This window comes from Neolamprologus brichardi, chromosome 12 (genome assembly GCF_056152115.1).
Source record: "Neolamprologus brichardi isolate AB-2024 chromosome 12, ASM5615211v1, whole genome shotgun sequence".
Classification (NCBI taxonomy): domain Eukaryota; kingdom Metazoa; phylum Chordata; class Actinopteri; order Cichliformes; family Cichlidae; genus Neolamprologus; species Neolamprologus brichardi.
In genome coordinates this window covers 24,070,061-24,086,152 of record NC_142115.1, presented here as the reverse complement: position 1 = coordinate 24,086,152, position 16,092 = coordinate 24,070,061, and the positions used below count along the sequence as shown (strand labels likewise).

The window sequence follows — 16,092 nt, the reverse complement described above, 5'->3', positions numbered from 1 at the left end:
AAATATAAAGCTTATGTAGATATCTCCTACTCTTTTGTAAGCTTATCCGTGGACATGTATTCATTTTTTTAATTTTTTGAAAATGTACCCATTCACAGAACTTTAGGAAAGACATTGCTGCTCTGATCTATTAATGTCCAACCTGATTTTCTGCTGTTTTTGTTTTTGTTTTAATTTTGGTTGGAATCACAGAGCTCAATGTGAAAGACTCATCTGTTGTATTTTTTATCAGTCTGATTTTGTTTCATGCAAAATTCCTATATCTACAAAAGCAAAACCACTTTTTGACCTCTTTGTAAAGGATCTGTCCGGTAAGTGGTGCAGAGAGTGTTCAGGGTGGATAACAGTTAGCTCAGTGTCCTCCTTTCCACCACAGCTTCAGAAGTGTCCATTTTGCAGTGAATCACAGAGCCACCCTTCCTGATCACTGTATTTAGTCTATTGTTTACCGTGTTACCAGCTCCAACCCACCTCCAGCAGACCACAGCAGAGTGTGCTGGGCCCACCACGACTGAGTGATAAGAGTATCACCATCATTTCTGCAGCTTACTTCTCACCCCCTTTTGGTATACAGCCTCTGTATTGGTTTTCCAGTTCAGCTTGTCAGTATTGATGCCCATGTACCTGTACTTCTTCAAAACAAAGGACGTCACAGCCTCAGGTCTGATGCTGTCAGGGCCAGCAGCCTTGCTTTGGTTCTCAGGCTGTCTCCTAATCTGGCCAGAAGTCACACTCAAACAGAAGGTGTTTAACCGATGTGGAGGTGTTATCTACAGAATCCACTTGAAGGAAGAAGTGCAAATTAGTGAAGATAGTCAGGGTGTGTGGAGGCCAGAGTGTGTGGTAGAGAAGGCAGTAGAAAGCTGTGAACTAAGGAATCTGTGTAGCTCTTTGCTCTCTCCATAGAGTGCTCATTGGCTGGCTGTTACCTTAAACCCAGAGATCTTCTTTCCACACCACACATCACTTATGTTGTTCGGCTTGAGCTCAGCCTCCAGCTTCCTCCTGTAGGAGTCCTTGCAGCTCCTCAGCTTCCCCCCTTAGGTCGGGCTGCACTCTCCTCAGTTCTCCTCTTTCAGCTTTCTTCTTCTTTTTATTAAGCAGTTAAGATCAGTAGTGATCCAAGTCTTATTGTTCTCAAAGCAGCATGCAGTCCTGGGCTGGTAAGTTGGCATGTTTACAATTTGATGCATTTGGTAACGCAGCCACGAAAACTGTTAGTGTCCTCTTTAAGTGGTCCACAAAATATATTCCAGTTGTTGACTCAAAGCGGACTCATGCATCGTCCTCCTAACAACTGGACACAGCTAGCTGTTTAGACGAACGTACTTTGGTATCAACAGGATTAAATTATAGTGAGAATATAGAGAGAATTCAGTAAGGGTTCAAAAAGGAGGTCACTGTAGTAAACTGCCTGTTAAAAGCAGTTTAACAGATGAATCTGTTAAGAAAGAAAAAGAAGAAAAATAAATGGGATAAAAAAAAAAAAATTGAAAGACAAGGGAGCCGATGTAAAAATAGGCTTTATTCTGGAGTTTTCACACCTCAAGTATAATAAAGCATCACAAACATACTGCACTCTGGTATACAAACATGACTGCACCAAAAATCAGTGTCAGACTGCATGGGAATACTTATGAATACTGAAACCACTAAGAGTCACATGAACTAACCACTCATCGAACAAAACAGCAAAAACTCAAACTGGACAATTACAGTCAACAACATCTTAACATGTGAGCAACACACCGATGACATTACAGTGTTTACATAGATCATTAAACCACTGAAAAGTTTGCATTAAATCTAACATTTATTAGAGAAAGCACTGTATGCTCAAAGCTACAGTTACACCATTTCATAACAAAACAATAATGTCAATAATTATAGTGTGGCTATCTGCATGGTTAACATAATGAGGCATGGGAGTGACTATGAAGGGACACTGTAATTTGTGCAGGCACTTCAATGTATGCGGTTGGAAGGTCCTTGAGTTAAAGTTTTACAGTGTAAATCGATGGATGACAATTTAAAGGAAAAAGAAGGCAGCTTTTTGCTGGCATGGTTACAGGGAGCATTCACTGCATATGAACCACGAAGCACTTCTATCCTGATGTAGGTGCCCTCTCCTTGTTAAAATACTCATTTTCTTTCTTTAACCGGTCAATCATCTCCATTTTTACACACATCTCTGAAGACCAATGTGCAATGCTGCCAATGCCCCTGTCATAAAGCAGTTTAAAGTCTTATAAATATGATCAGAGCATAGATTGAATCCTGCATTTTACAGGAAACACTGTGGTATACCTTTAGTTTATTTGCTATTACAATGCAGCAATCTGTCACAGAACTGAGCAAAAACAAAGCGCTAACAGAGAACCTCAGCAGGTTAACAGTCAGCAGTGTGTCCTACTGGTATTAGGTCAGTACATCAAACTGACACGTGGATTTGTACACTGTATAGCCGACTTGCACTTTATCACAAAGATATTTTGCCAGTCTATACAGTGCTTAGGCACCATTACTATTCAGTACGAAGGACTTAATCAACCAGGGCTTTTCAGTCACTATTTTCTAATGCCAATATTATTTTCAAACAGTTCACAGTTTACATCACTTGACTGAGTCAAAACAGACTTACACGAGGAACACTTGTGTTAAAATACATAACCTGTGTTTTAACCTCGTGGTGGATCATAACACTGACGAAGCTTGGCCTGTGAGTTTGTACAGTCTGCTCAGACGAAACAATAGTAGTAAAACCAACATACCTCAACGCTACACACTATGCACCAGACCAAAAAAGTACATTTAACAACATAAATGAGTATCTAATGATTTTATACTGCACATATTTTCTTAAGTATTCATATAACACTTAAGCAAAAATGTTCATTTTATGGGATACATTCTTCATAAGACCATTCTTAAGGAGTGTTGAAGAGAGGCTTTTCAAAACAGTTGAATACAAAATAACATGAATTCAAAGAAATAAATATTAGGTGACACAATTAATCAAACAAATAGAAGGCTGGAGTGGATGTTAAAAGGTTGTCTGCCTACATTTTTTTTTTTAAATATATAACTTTCATGTATTTTCCCTTCAGAAAATCTCAATTTTAGTGAATCAGTCTTTGTTTGTCTCTAACAGAAAGGCTATCCTCTTTAGTCCTCTGCTCTGCTAGATGTCTTATACTGGGTATTAATGAGAAGAGGAAAACTGACCAGAGCCTTATTTAAGGTGGACAAAGGCAATACACAAATACATACTGGATATTACTAAATGTTATGAAATTGAGGTAATTTCTTGCAAGCTTGCAAGAATACTAGAAGATGGAGTACAAGTAAAGAATGGAGTTTGTGCGTCCTAACTGGAGACAGCTATATATCAGAAATGTACACAACAAAATGACAGATTAGTCCTTATTAGATTACAGATACAGTGAAACAATAACATCTTAAAAATTAATGGGAAAAAAAAAAAAAATCATGAAATTTATGCAAATTTAGTGCTGAGTTTTTGATGGAGCAGCATGGAAAATAGATGTAACCACTGCCCATTTCCACCACCAGGTGGCCATCTGGCTTTGTGCAGGTTTCTACATTATGCACATAATTTAAAATGAGAATGGCTGATCTCATTTGAATGCCCTTCTCTTCACTTTCCACTTTGACTGTTCACAGATCCAATAAGACTGGTTTGGTGAAAATGTAGCAGCATGGCTACTGTGGTCTATTTTTAAGCATATGTTTAAAGTAAGGCAATCTTACAAAATCTGTGATTAGGTATAAAGCAGAAAAAAAAGGAAGAGAAGGCCATTATGACATGAGCCACAGTGAGTGTGCCCTATTTCTAGATGGACTTGGGGCTAAAGTTGACACCTGGCCAATCATAGGTGTCCGGCAGGAAAGATTCATAGTCGGTCTTCCAGACAGTAGCTCGCACAAAGGCGTCCTTGTCCACTGGCTCAGGGTAGTGGAACGCCATGCCTTTAGCATAGAGATACTCCACCACCTTTAGTGGGAAAGAGAAAATTTATCACTGACCAAACGTAAGGGGTGACACAGGAACAACAAGATGACTTTGACCAAAAGGAGAATAGTGTTTGACAGGTTATGTTACAGTTTGTCTGGCTGCAGGGCATGAATTTCTTTTTCAAAAAAATCCACTGAACACAGAGATTATTACTTGCAGACTGTTAATACGTAAACTGGCCTTGACAATAACCAAAATTTAAACTGGAGGAGGCTTACCTTGACAGCCATCTGGACAGAGACCTCCCTGATGTTGGACAGAGGAGGGTAGAGTCTGCCTTCTGCAAGCTCTTTATCTGTCAGCTGCTCTGCAAGTGTCTGAAAGGAACATAAGATTGCTTTTACAATAAAGAAAAATTTCTAGGTCACAAAAAACAGACAAAACTACTACTACTGTTTGTCTACCCACACTAGTCATGTGCTTTTGGCCAGTTGTAATTACAAAATTAATCAAACCCCTTCTAGTACTATTAACACCATGCAAATCACAGTGTTTCTGACACTGAACAGTAACAAAAACACTGGCAACAAAGCACAGTGATCATCTGTTGCACTGATTAGTGTTAATGTATCAAATGCAGCCCAGCAAAGAGAAGCTCTTCATCTGTTATGCCAGTCTAGAAAGAGAGGGAAGAGGAGACATCGAAGGGTTAAACAGGGCTGAGATGAGCATATAGTGAATATAGAATAGAAGAACAGAATGCCTTTTGTCACTATACAGTTGTACAATGAGATACAGAGCATCTCCTACTCAGTGCAAACATGCTGGGGGGTCAGTTCTGCAGCACTATATACATATGAACAGTATTAACAGAGAAAAAATATATAAAATGTACAAATATACAAACCAGTGTAAAAAAGTAAATATGTAATAAATAGTGTTATGTATATATGGATGGATATAAGGGTGGTTATGGGCTATAGAGTCAGCAAGACAATACAGGATGGAGTGAGGGAAAAGTTAAAGATGAACATAAAGAACAGGTAGAAAATATTTAGTAGTGTTTTCAGACCTTGGCAGCCTCTAAGAAAACCGTGTCACTGATGTGTCTCACTCCACTCAGGATCACAGCCAGGCCCACGCCTGAAATGCATGAAGACCAATTACAACATACTGCATTCAAATTTGCATGATGTAATGCAATTCATACCATCTTAAGAGTGCTGCATTTAATGTAAATAATGAATAATCAATATTTTTTCCCCTCTCACCTGGAAAAATGTAAGCGTTGTTCCCTTGTCCTGGTGTAAGGACGCGACCATCGCTCAGAGTCACTGGACCGAAAGGGCTGCCGCTCGCAAAAAGACATCTTCCCTGTGAGACACAGAAACAAAGCTTGAGAGGTGATGAGGTAGGAAAAACACAATTTGAATGCATAACTTAAGAGTTTGTCAAAAAAGACAAAAAACTGGAAAAAAGTTAAGCCTAGAAAAAAAATGTGTACATCTGTCAGAGTGTAGGCCTCCTCTGCTGTGCACTCTGCTTTATTGGTTGGGTTGCTCAGGGCAAAGATGATTGGCCGTTCATTCAGGGTTCCCATGGCCTTGATGACATCATGGGTAAACAGACGTCCAGCTCCTGCCACACCTGGAAAAAAGGAGAGACTGATTTATTATTACTGTTTAAAGAAGGTCTGAAATAAGACTACAACCTTTTTGTAACTGACTGAGTTTATTGTTTATTATTAACAAACAATATTTTAATAAAATAGATATTTGTATAATTCTTTCTGGTTGGCAAGCAGTGCTACAAGGCTACAATTACATAATTACAAAAAAAAAAAAAAGAAAAAGAAAAAAAAAAGGTACACACCAATGATAGCTGTAGGTTTGATGGCATTGACAGCATCTAGGAAGCTCTGTACATCCCCTGGACTCTCATGGATAAATGCTTCCTGGTTAGAGTCCATTTCCTGCTGTCTGCCCTGGAGTCACATGTGACATATTAGACACAATTACTAATCAACACTTGTTCAGTGAAAATGCCGTTGACTGTTTAGACCGTGGACCAGCCAGGAAAGTAGACAAAATTGTATCATTTTCTTATTATAAATTCCTGTGTCACACACTTACCTTTACAAGTAAGCCATCTTTATCATACATCCAGATTTTCTTCCTGGCCTCAGCTTGGGTCATTCCCATCTCCATCATGGCCATCACAATCAGATTGGCAATTCCAAGGGCAGCCTACCAAATAATAAATAAAAGAATGAATAAACAATAAAATAAAAACACAAAAAATTTTACACAAAGAAACATGAACGATTATTCTCTAAATAGACAATGGAGCAACTCCTCAGGTTTTTTGTTCTGTTTGTGGTCAGTCGGGAACAGTACGCTTCTTCCAATTGTGCCTTTTTTGCCATTTTCAAATACGTGACTTTCATATAGCAAAGTCAAGAGAACAAAAAAAAACAAAGAAAACCTTGAGAAGGTCAATTGATTAAAAGGATGAATATCAGCTTACCTCTCCTGCTCCCAGGAACAGCACCCGGTGTTCAGTGATGGGTTTGCCAACTGCTCTCTGAGCTGCTAACAGACCGGCAAGAGCTACAGACGCAGTGCCTGGAAACATGTAGACAAACAGAAGAGTAAACAATTGAGTCTCTGCCTCAAAGACATCCAAACACTCATGATAACTTGTCTAAAATCAGAAAGATTTTCAAACAAAACAGCTCATGAATGCATCTTATTTCAGCATCACTCACAACAGATGATTTCTGAAATGCTCCACAGTAATTTAATCCAACAATAAAAATTTACATTTAGTTTCAGGTGGACTCTAATAAAGCAGCGATCCTTTTAGAAACAGCTCCAGTAACTTAACAGTTAAGGCCGTAAGTCATTTGTATGGATGGGCCTAAACTTGCAAATCTTATAGAACTGTTCTTAGGAAATACTCCGATCTGTAAATACTGCTAAACGTTGAGCCTTTGAATCAGCTGGAAAAATACATAAACATAAAACTGTAAGTTAAGCACTTTGTGTGGTGTAACCTGAATGTGAATTAAGACGACTGAGTCATACAACAAGGTAGACGTTATCTGCACATATTTAACTACAGTAGTCTCAAAGTGTTGTGCTGTGTCAGGGGTTATGTGTGAACCTTGGATGTCATCGTTGAAGGTGCAGTACTTCTCCCTGTACTTTCTAAGGAAGCGGAATGCATTGTGGTTCCCAAAGTCTTCAAACTGGATCAGCGTGTCCTGCCCGTATTTGTCCACGACAGCTTCCATGAACTCATCAATGAGATCATCATATGCTTGGGAGCGGTCTCGCTTCTGGTACAGCCCCATGTAAAGCGGATCCTTAAGGAGAGTCTAACGGGAGGACAAGGGCAACCATGAGAAGCCAAAGTAAACACAGTTATTATATTTCTCTTCTCTCACACATGCAATAAACAGAAAGAAAAAAACAAAACAAAAAACCAACACCTAGCCTTCCTACCTTGTTATCCGTCCCAACATCGATCACCACAGGGAGACATTTCTCAGGTCTGATGCCAGCACAGGCAGTGTACAGGCAAAGTTTCCCAACAGGTATTCCCATTCCATAAACACCCAGGTCCCCTAATCCCAAGATACGCTCTCCATCAGTTACTACTACTACCTACACAAAGAAGAGATGGAGGAAGCACATTAGTTGGAAAACTGAAGATTAAAATCTGACATATTTATAAGCAACTGTCATATCTTTATGACAATGACATATGACAATGTAATATCTGAAAAGGTTTTACTATAGTGAGGATTTTGAGACTTACTGCAACATTAGTGTCTGGCCAGTTGTCAAGGATGGAGCGGATATGTCCTCTGTCCAGAATGGAGATAAACAGGCCTCTAGAGAGATAAACAGGATGACAGTTTAGCTATTGCAGCAATTGTGATAAAATCACAACTTTAACTAAGCAGAAAAAGAAAATGCATCTTAAGCATAAAACCACTTTTTAACATTAGTAAGGTGACGCAAATTTATGCTATTCCTTATGTGCATAAGATTCAATACGCCTGCCGTCAAAAATAAAACACGTAAGAGCTTTTCCTGACTAAAGCAGGTCTCCCTTCACTCAGTAAGGTCTCAAAAGTCTCGCCTGAAAGGAGCCTCTGTCCTAATTTTAGAAGAATCAATAGGATCTTGCATACATAACATTCCTGCTCCTTTAGACTGATGATAAGAGCTGTGTTAGCCATATTTGGATAGACACGTAGATGCTGACAATCTCAGACATGAACACAGTATTTGTCGTCCTTGTTAGGATATAGCCTTCAGAACTGGCTGTCAATATGTTGTGTCAAGACATGTAGCAATCTCTCTTCTCTTCCATATCAAGCTTTTCTGCACACCTCTGGAAGATTTTCCCCCAGCGACAAAAAATCTGGCTGTGTAGGACTGGAGCAACAAAACCTACATTAAAAACTCAAATTATCTGCTAAGGCCTTACTTTGGTCTTCTAAAGATATGTCCATACTGCGTACAGGCAAGCCCTACAGTGGGAGTGTAAACAATCGGCATCAGCTCCTCTATGTCTTCCATCAATACCCTATAGAAAAGCTTCTCATTCCTTTCCTGGATGCCCATCAGGTAGATGTACCTGTATGGAAAAAGAAAAGTTAAGCTGTGTACAGGAAGACAAATGCTCGTTTTTTTTTATTTAAAAACATGTTTACGCTTTCCAGTACAACAAGAAAAATGCATCCTTACTTCTCCAGGGGATCGTGCAGCTTTTTGAGATTTTTCTGAAAGCGCAGGGCCTGAATTTCCTGAGTCTCCACTTTGGGAGGCAGCAGACCATGTATCCCCAAAATCTGACGCTCCTGAAGGGAAAAGGCCATACCCTGTGGAGGAACACAAAAACATGACATTTTAGTTTCTTCAGCTCTGCCTTTCTTTTCCTGACTGCCACCGTCTCCAAACCACACACAACAGGTCTCGCCACCATCTTTTTCACTCTTACTGCTATCCTTCTGTCACAAATCACCTCTGACACTTGCCTCCACCCTGCCTGCACTCTCATGAATAATATGAGGGGTATTTTTAATGTGTGTGGTCAGGGTTGTTTTTATTCTTCAGACTACTTAAAGAAATTGAAAGAAAACTTGTCTGAGAGTTCAGCCTGTATTATAGAATAAAAGGTGGCCTTGTGTTTAAAAGACATGTTTATGTAAATATGCACATGCTTCAATAGTTCCCATTTTTCTAGCAAAATATTAAGAAATAATGGGCTAATCAAGATTTTTGCACACTACTGTATATTGCATCTATTATGTCAACCTCTACTTGGGACGCCAAAAGTACTAATGCAACACCTCCTGTAACCGTCTGACATCAAAGTCTGCTGTAGCCATTTCTTAACAGGACTGTTTTTGTGAAATTTACTGGCAAACCATAAAAAACAGGACTCCTCCTGCGACCTGTAGTTGGGGGCAGGCCTTTGTTTATGTCAACCATCCCCCTACTCATGGCTAAGGCATACCACATTTTTGTCCTGTTCTTTATAAAATATAGCAGTTTCTGGACTAACTGTTCATGTACTGTAATGTAGTTTGTTTAGACAGTGCACTGCCTCATTATGGGACCTTTAATTGAGTTTACCTATTCAGCGTTTACAGAAATAAATTCAGGCTGAGGGAATGAAAAAAAACAAAACGAAAGCAATTTTGCAGCAGGACAAAGACGGACGGAGAGTGGGGGTAGTAGTGGAGGAGGAGTAGCCTCAAAGAAACCAATGAAGACCACTGTGGGCTGAAACACCCCAATTTTTAAATGAGAGGATGGGGGAGGTGAGAGGTGGATGCAATCTGTTTGCATGTCCCTGCAGTGTACAAGAGCATGTGTGCATGCATTTATAAGCTCCTATCTGACTGAAATATGGGCGTAACAAAGAGGCCGCCATGCCTGGGGCTGCAGAAGGGGGCTGATTATTTTGTCAGAATGATGAATGCTGGGGCTCCCCTCGAAAAATGCTGAGTCATGCTGATAGAGCATTTCACTTCACACAGCTCTACCAATCAGTTCCTTTCAGCGCAATGCCACATGCTGCAAACACCTTAATCTAGCATTTGTCCTTTTGCATAAAATTGAAAGTAACATTTTTATAAGATTTCAGCAGCTGAGCACTTCCCTATGAAAGACCATCTTGAGCAACCCCATGATTAGCACTTTAGAAAATGCAATTTCAACACTTCCAAGACAGGAATATACTGGATAAAGGTATTAATACATTCTGTACAGTGAACACTTGCCCTGCACAGCTCATATCTACATTTAGGGTGAAGGAATTTGAGATCCTAGCCCTTTTAACAAAGTCATACCAGACTACATTTCAAACACAGTGACCTTTACTGCTACAGTACACTGCTGATGCAAGTCACATCAAGTACTGCTCTTATATTTGTAATCTAGAACTAGCTGGCATGTTCTCGTTTAGAAACTGAGACTTTTAATACAAGAAGAATTTCAAGTTGACCTTAAAATAAAAATTGTAAAGTTTTCTATAATGCTGTTTACTTATTATCTCAGTTATGTATGTGGGTGTCCTTTTCCTGGATGCCTGCAAACTCTCGGACTCCCACTCAGGATTTTTAATGGGTGCTAATTACAGTCATTTTGCCCATGCCGTTAACTTTAGATTACAGCATGCCATATAATGTCTGGCAGTGCTTGGTTGGTATGGTTGCTAGTTGTATTGTGAGGTAGTCAGGGAGGAGGGGAGTGCTGACAGACCTGAAAGCAGCTCTATAGGCCTTTTATATCAGTGTTTTTCTATATACAGTCTTCATTGCAAGCTTGCTTTTACAAACCATTATTAAATCAAGTATGGAGCTATGCAGGAGATCAAAAACTGGCTGAAAAAAACAGTTGAAATTCCAGTTTGTGGGACCACTGGTCAGCTGGTCTGTGTCCAGTTTGCATGTAGGTTGGAATTTCTATATTTATCTGGTATGGGCTAAGTTTAGCAAAAGGTCAAATCACCTCAAGCAGCAAAATGTTCATGTTACAAATATCATTTGTAACTCTCAGTAGTTGGCAAACCTCCTGAAAAATCAAACCCTACAAGCCAAATGCTTCACAGCATCATTTCAATTGAGCAAATACACAACACTTTAATTGTCTCACTTGTATGCGCACTGCTAGATACCCTGCTGTGAGCATTTTAAAACCGACAGCGAAACTTCACAAATACCTTAAAGAAAAATTCAGAAAGCAGCCAAATAACAATGTGCTGGAAACGCATTGACAGACAGGCACCATTCATCATAAATAGTCAATAGCTACAGATATGGGAATACAAATAACTGAAGCATAAACTTCTTTTACAACTTTTGTATTTTGGTTGCAGACTACTAAAAATGGTTATGCCAGTTTATATCAGTCACACTGCAAACAAGCTTAGCTCCCCACTATTCTTTGTCTGAGATATAAACAGATATTGGCATCTGCAGTGGGATCGAGTATGGCATTTAAACGTGTGGAAAATATGCAGGCCTAAAATTTAAAAGCTTACATTATAACCACTGTTATGACATCTTGCAGTAAATTTCTACCCACTTCTGGACACTGTAACCAAACAATAACATTTCAACAATTCATTATAGTTATTTTCTGTCCAGGCACACAGAAAAAAATAATCCTTCACATAATGACATAATTAACATTGATCAAGACAAAAACGGGCTGTCGTCACCGTGTCTTAAAACCCCAACACAAGGTAGGTCCACCTACTTTGTTGGTGCGAGGGCTGAGCATGAGGGGCTTGCCCTTTTCTTTGGTGTGGACCCATCTGCAAAGAGAGATGCATGGCCTCAGAGACCAGGTTGTCCTTAATCTGGACAACATGGTAGACAGTCACTGGTGTGGGTCCACTGGTGCTTTCTAGAAGATCCACTGGTTTCTGAGGGAGACAAGACAGGGAAAGATGAAAAAATACTGAACATGTGCAAATGATTTGCACAACCTGGCTGTAGAAAGGATTATAGCTTTACTGACAAAAGTATTGATGTGCAGCACAGTGATTACATCACCATGGTGACACATTTCAGATTTTAAGTTGTTAAGTCTTAACTGTCTACATGGTGCTTTACCATTTGGGCTTTTTGGCAGGTTAGAGTCAAAGACTTAATATTAATTATTCTTGTTTCTGACAGTCAAACCGTGCAGTGCACTGTTACCAAAGCCTTTTAATATGACAGTATCAGATTATCACATCTTAAAGCTAACCGCAGTCAGTGCTGTCAGCTTACAGACACACACACCTATTCACAGTAGCCAATGAATCCTCTTTGTGTGCATGGACAGCACTTGAGGATTACAAATGCTGGAAGCAGTGGGCAACATTAATCTGGATGTGGCCTGAAGTGATTTAGTGTGCGCTCTAAGAAACAAAGCTTTGACAGATTGTCATAATCCCTTTCGTGATGAGCTCTGCATGAAGACACAGAACAAGATAAATCGCTATGGCATCATCCAGCAATGGAGCGATGGGAAAGACAGGCAAACAACAGGGATCACATGACAGAAAGCAAGACTCCAACTAATAACTGCAGAAATGAGCTGGCATGTGGACTGCAAACAAGAAGGAATGCAAAGATTTTCACTACTTTTAGACTAAAGCAGACAAAAACAAAACAAAACAGTAAAGAACTTGGAAAGAAAGTGATTGGACTTCTTTAAATTTTGTGAAGATGTTAAAAGAGATATAAACCACATCTTACAAATTTTTTGTATCTAGCAAAATTCCTGTTAGCCTTCCTTAATGTCACAGGAAATGCAATTTGACAACATTGCAGTTTCTATATCAGTTCCTTTTAAATAAGCAGCCACGACTTGCATTTCTGCAAAAAACATACTAAACTGAAATGCAAGACACACAAGGAAACCACAGCCGATTATTAGGAATAAGAATCGACAAAGTGTATTTTTCCATTGCAATTTAATCCCAGTGAGGCTTGAAATAGAATTTGTATTCATTTCTTGGCCTGGAACAACATGCAGCTGAGCTCAGCTGGCAAAAAAACAAAGTTGGTGTCAGTTAATGTGACAAAAGGCACTCATGTGTGCGGTCAGTATAATCCTGCCCCCTTCCTTTCCTTGTTCATCCACATTTAAATGTGGATGAACAAGGAAAGGAAGGGCCACACAAAAATGACCAACACAAAATGAAGTTGTATTAAGCTAAACAAATATTAAAAATACAATATCATGCTATGCTGATGAGCAGCTATATCAAAACAAGAAAACAACTGAAAAGCAAATTAGCCTATCCTTTCCTGATCAAGAAATTCAAGCACTTCACACTGAATTATGTATCCCTCTATTTGACCATAATGTCTGGATGAAGGAAACAACAAGTGGAGCCAGCTGGACGAGATGCTGCTTAGAAAGCAGCATTAAAGCGGCAGACTGTATAAGCAGCTCCAACAACCAGCAGACATTTTAATGATCTGTTGATTTAATATCAAAGAGGAAGCTGTCTCGACGCAGCGTCTGTGAAATGTCAGTCTTTATGACTCAAACTGTACAAAGATCTTTTCTTGTCCACAGGTTAGGTTTGCGACCTCTTTCAGAAGCAAAAAAAAGGCCCCGGCTAATGGAAAGGATAATGTTTGATGTGGTGTAGATACCAAATTATTTTTCCATTTGTAGTTCCTCTTGATTTCCGGCTTGTTTAGAAAATCATAACGCGCAGCAACAGCCTCTAGTTGCTTGTTTGGTACTTTTGATGTGCTGGGGCTCCCCTCAAAAAATGCTGAGTCATGCTGATAGAGCATTTCACTTCACACAGCTCTATCAATCAGTTCCTTTCAGCGCAATGCCACATGCTGCAAACACCTTAATCTAGCATTTGTCCTTTTGCATAAAATTGAAAGTAACATTTTTGTAAGATTTCAGCAGCTGAGCACTTCCCTATGAAAGACCATCTTGACCAAGCCCATGATTAGCACTTTAGAAAATGCAATTTCAACACTTCCAAGACAGGAATATACTGGATAAAGGTATTAATACATTCTGTACAGTGAACACTTGCCCTGCACAGCTCATACCTACATTTAGGGTGAAGGAATTTGAGATCCTAGCTCTTTTAACAAAGTCATACCAGACTACATTTCAAACACAACCAGCAGACATTTTAATGATCTGTTGATTTGATATCAAAGAGGAAGCTGTCTCGATGCAGCGTCTGTGAAATGACAGTCTTTATGACTCAAACTGTACAAAGATCTTTTCTTGTCCACAGGTTAGGTTTGCGACCTCTTTCAGAAGCAAAAAAAAAAAGGCCCCGGCTAATGGGAAGGATAATGTTTGATGTGGTGTAGATGCCAAATTATTTTTCCATTTGTAGCAAACAAGGTAATCTTTGTACATGTGCCAGCTTCGCATCATTATTGTAACACAGAGCATGAACGCACACTATTACAGCCAGAAAGTGCTTGGGACTTTTTGTAGGAGTAATTGTCTGCAAACAGAGTATGAATGGAGACAAGAAACCTGCCTATAATTATGCACCTGGACTGCTCTAAGTGGGAATCAAAATGACAGCAAAATTGTGCTGAGATCAGAAAATGTACAGCATGAGCTCACCAGTACTGCAGCTAGATACAGATGCTCTGTAAGTTTAGAAACCATAACTTAGATACGTTTAATTAAATGCCATTCAAAATCAGGCATCTCACTTGCCACCTGTCTTCCTGTGGAGAACTGGTAATTTAATTTCTTTGTAAACAGGTGAGACAAATAAGGCAGTACAATTTAAACTGCTAATAAATCTTTTCTTATTGGTTCTGAAATAATAACTGGTGCAAACAACAATTGTGGTAATTAAACCAGTCATAATGTAATAGCATGCATTCAATCCACCCTCTTGTGCACACTGGGCACCTTTTTTCAAGCTCCGAATCTCACCCACATGCATGATTTTAAGTGTAAACCTTTTTATGGTCTCACATGATCAGGGTAAAGTGGTTTGAAGACAGATGATACTTTAGGTTATTAGTTTCCTCAACTGACCAGACAGACTTAACACAGCTGTTAGGTGTGGCCTTACTAACAGGTTATTGTTCTCAGTCTTTCTCACTCACCCTGTCAGTGTGTCTGATCACTGAACGTAAAAAAACCCACCTGTGGAGGTTAAATATTAGCAGAACCTGCAACACTCAAAGGAATGAGAAGATAGTTGGGGGCAAATGCCAAATGTGACCTTGTTGGAGATCTTTCAAAAACACCACCACAACTGCAAGCCATTAGCCTCACAACCACAGCAGCTACAAGCTAACCTTTTGCTAGCTTTAAGTTAAAATAAAGCAGAGGGTGTCGAATTTGAACACCTCTGTCACCTAAGTCTTAATGTCTGAAGCTGCTAAACTGATTAAGCACACTGACACTAGGCACTTTTTATTCGGATGACTTAGCTAAATGCAGTCAATTACTCATCACAGCACTGCTTCTTGCCATCTCTCTTGGCTCAGTAAGCAGGAAGTTCTCAAATGACACACACTTTCTACAATTTAGAGAACAACGACTTCGCTTACCTGCTCTTGAGTAATATAATACTGCCGTTCAATGTCTGTTAGGCACAACGCTGTGCCTAACTTCTGTGGACTGACCCTGGGATTAGCCTGCCTGCCAGCACACATACACCAGATTGAGTCGCGAGGAGAGGACACGCTGTAGAAGAACCCGGCCGCTCGACCAATCAGATGCTGGGGTTTCCCCTCTCGATTACCGTAAATACTCCAACCCGCGCATGTTATTTTGCGCGTGTTATGTCATATTACTAGTTTATCCTAAGCTGTGGTACTGTATTGAGTAGAAAATTTGTTTGTGGCTATGTTGTTCGTGTGTGATTTACATATTTATCTAAGAAGCAAAACATCCCTGTTCAGTCTCAGGAGAAGACATCTCTATTGGGATGTGTCAGGAAGTGCATCCAGGGTAAAGAATCTGCCAAATCAGACATGCGGAGCTACCAACTGTGGTCACCCTTTGTGAATAAGGACGTATCTACCATATATTTATTTGAAGGCTACACAGAAACTCGTAGATAATGATGAACTGAGTTTA

The 16,092-nt window shown here is 39.6% G+C and overlaps 1 protein-coding gene across 1 annotated transcript; it reads right to left on the bottom strand.

Moving 5' to 3' along the window:
* Nucleotides 1-3,619: 3,619 nt before the first annotated feature.
* On the bottom strand, nucleotides 3,620-15,685 carry me2 (malic enzyme 2, NAD(+)-dependent, mitochondrial). The gene is made up of 15 exons (XM_006789778.2): nucleotides 15,561-15,685; nucleotides 11,758-11,926; nucleotides 8,737-8,870; nucleotides 8,477-8,626; nucleotides 7,799-7,874; nucleotides 7,483-7,644; nucleotides 7,142-7,355; nucleotides 6,503-6,600; nucleotides 6,109-6,222; nucleotides 5,849-5,960; nucleotides 5,481-5,623; nucleotides 5,248-5,350; nucleotides 5,049-5,119; nucleotides 4,255-4,353; nucleotides 3,620-4,015 (listed from the first exon to the last, which is right to left on the bottom strand). Exons 2-15 carry the CDS (start codon nucleotides 11,869-11,871, stop codon nucleotides 3,854-3,856), a joined length of 1,752 nt encoding a protein of 583 aa, XP_006789841.2. The 5' UTR covers nucleotides 11,872-11,926; nucleotides 15,561-15,685; the 3' UTR covers nucleotides 3,620-3,853.
* Nucleotides 15,686-16,092: the final 407 nt, after the last annotated feature.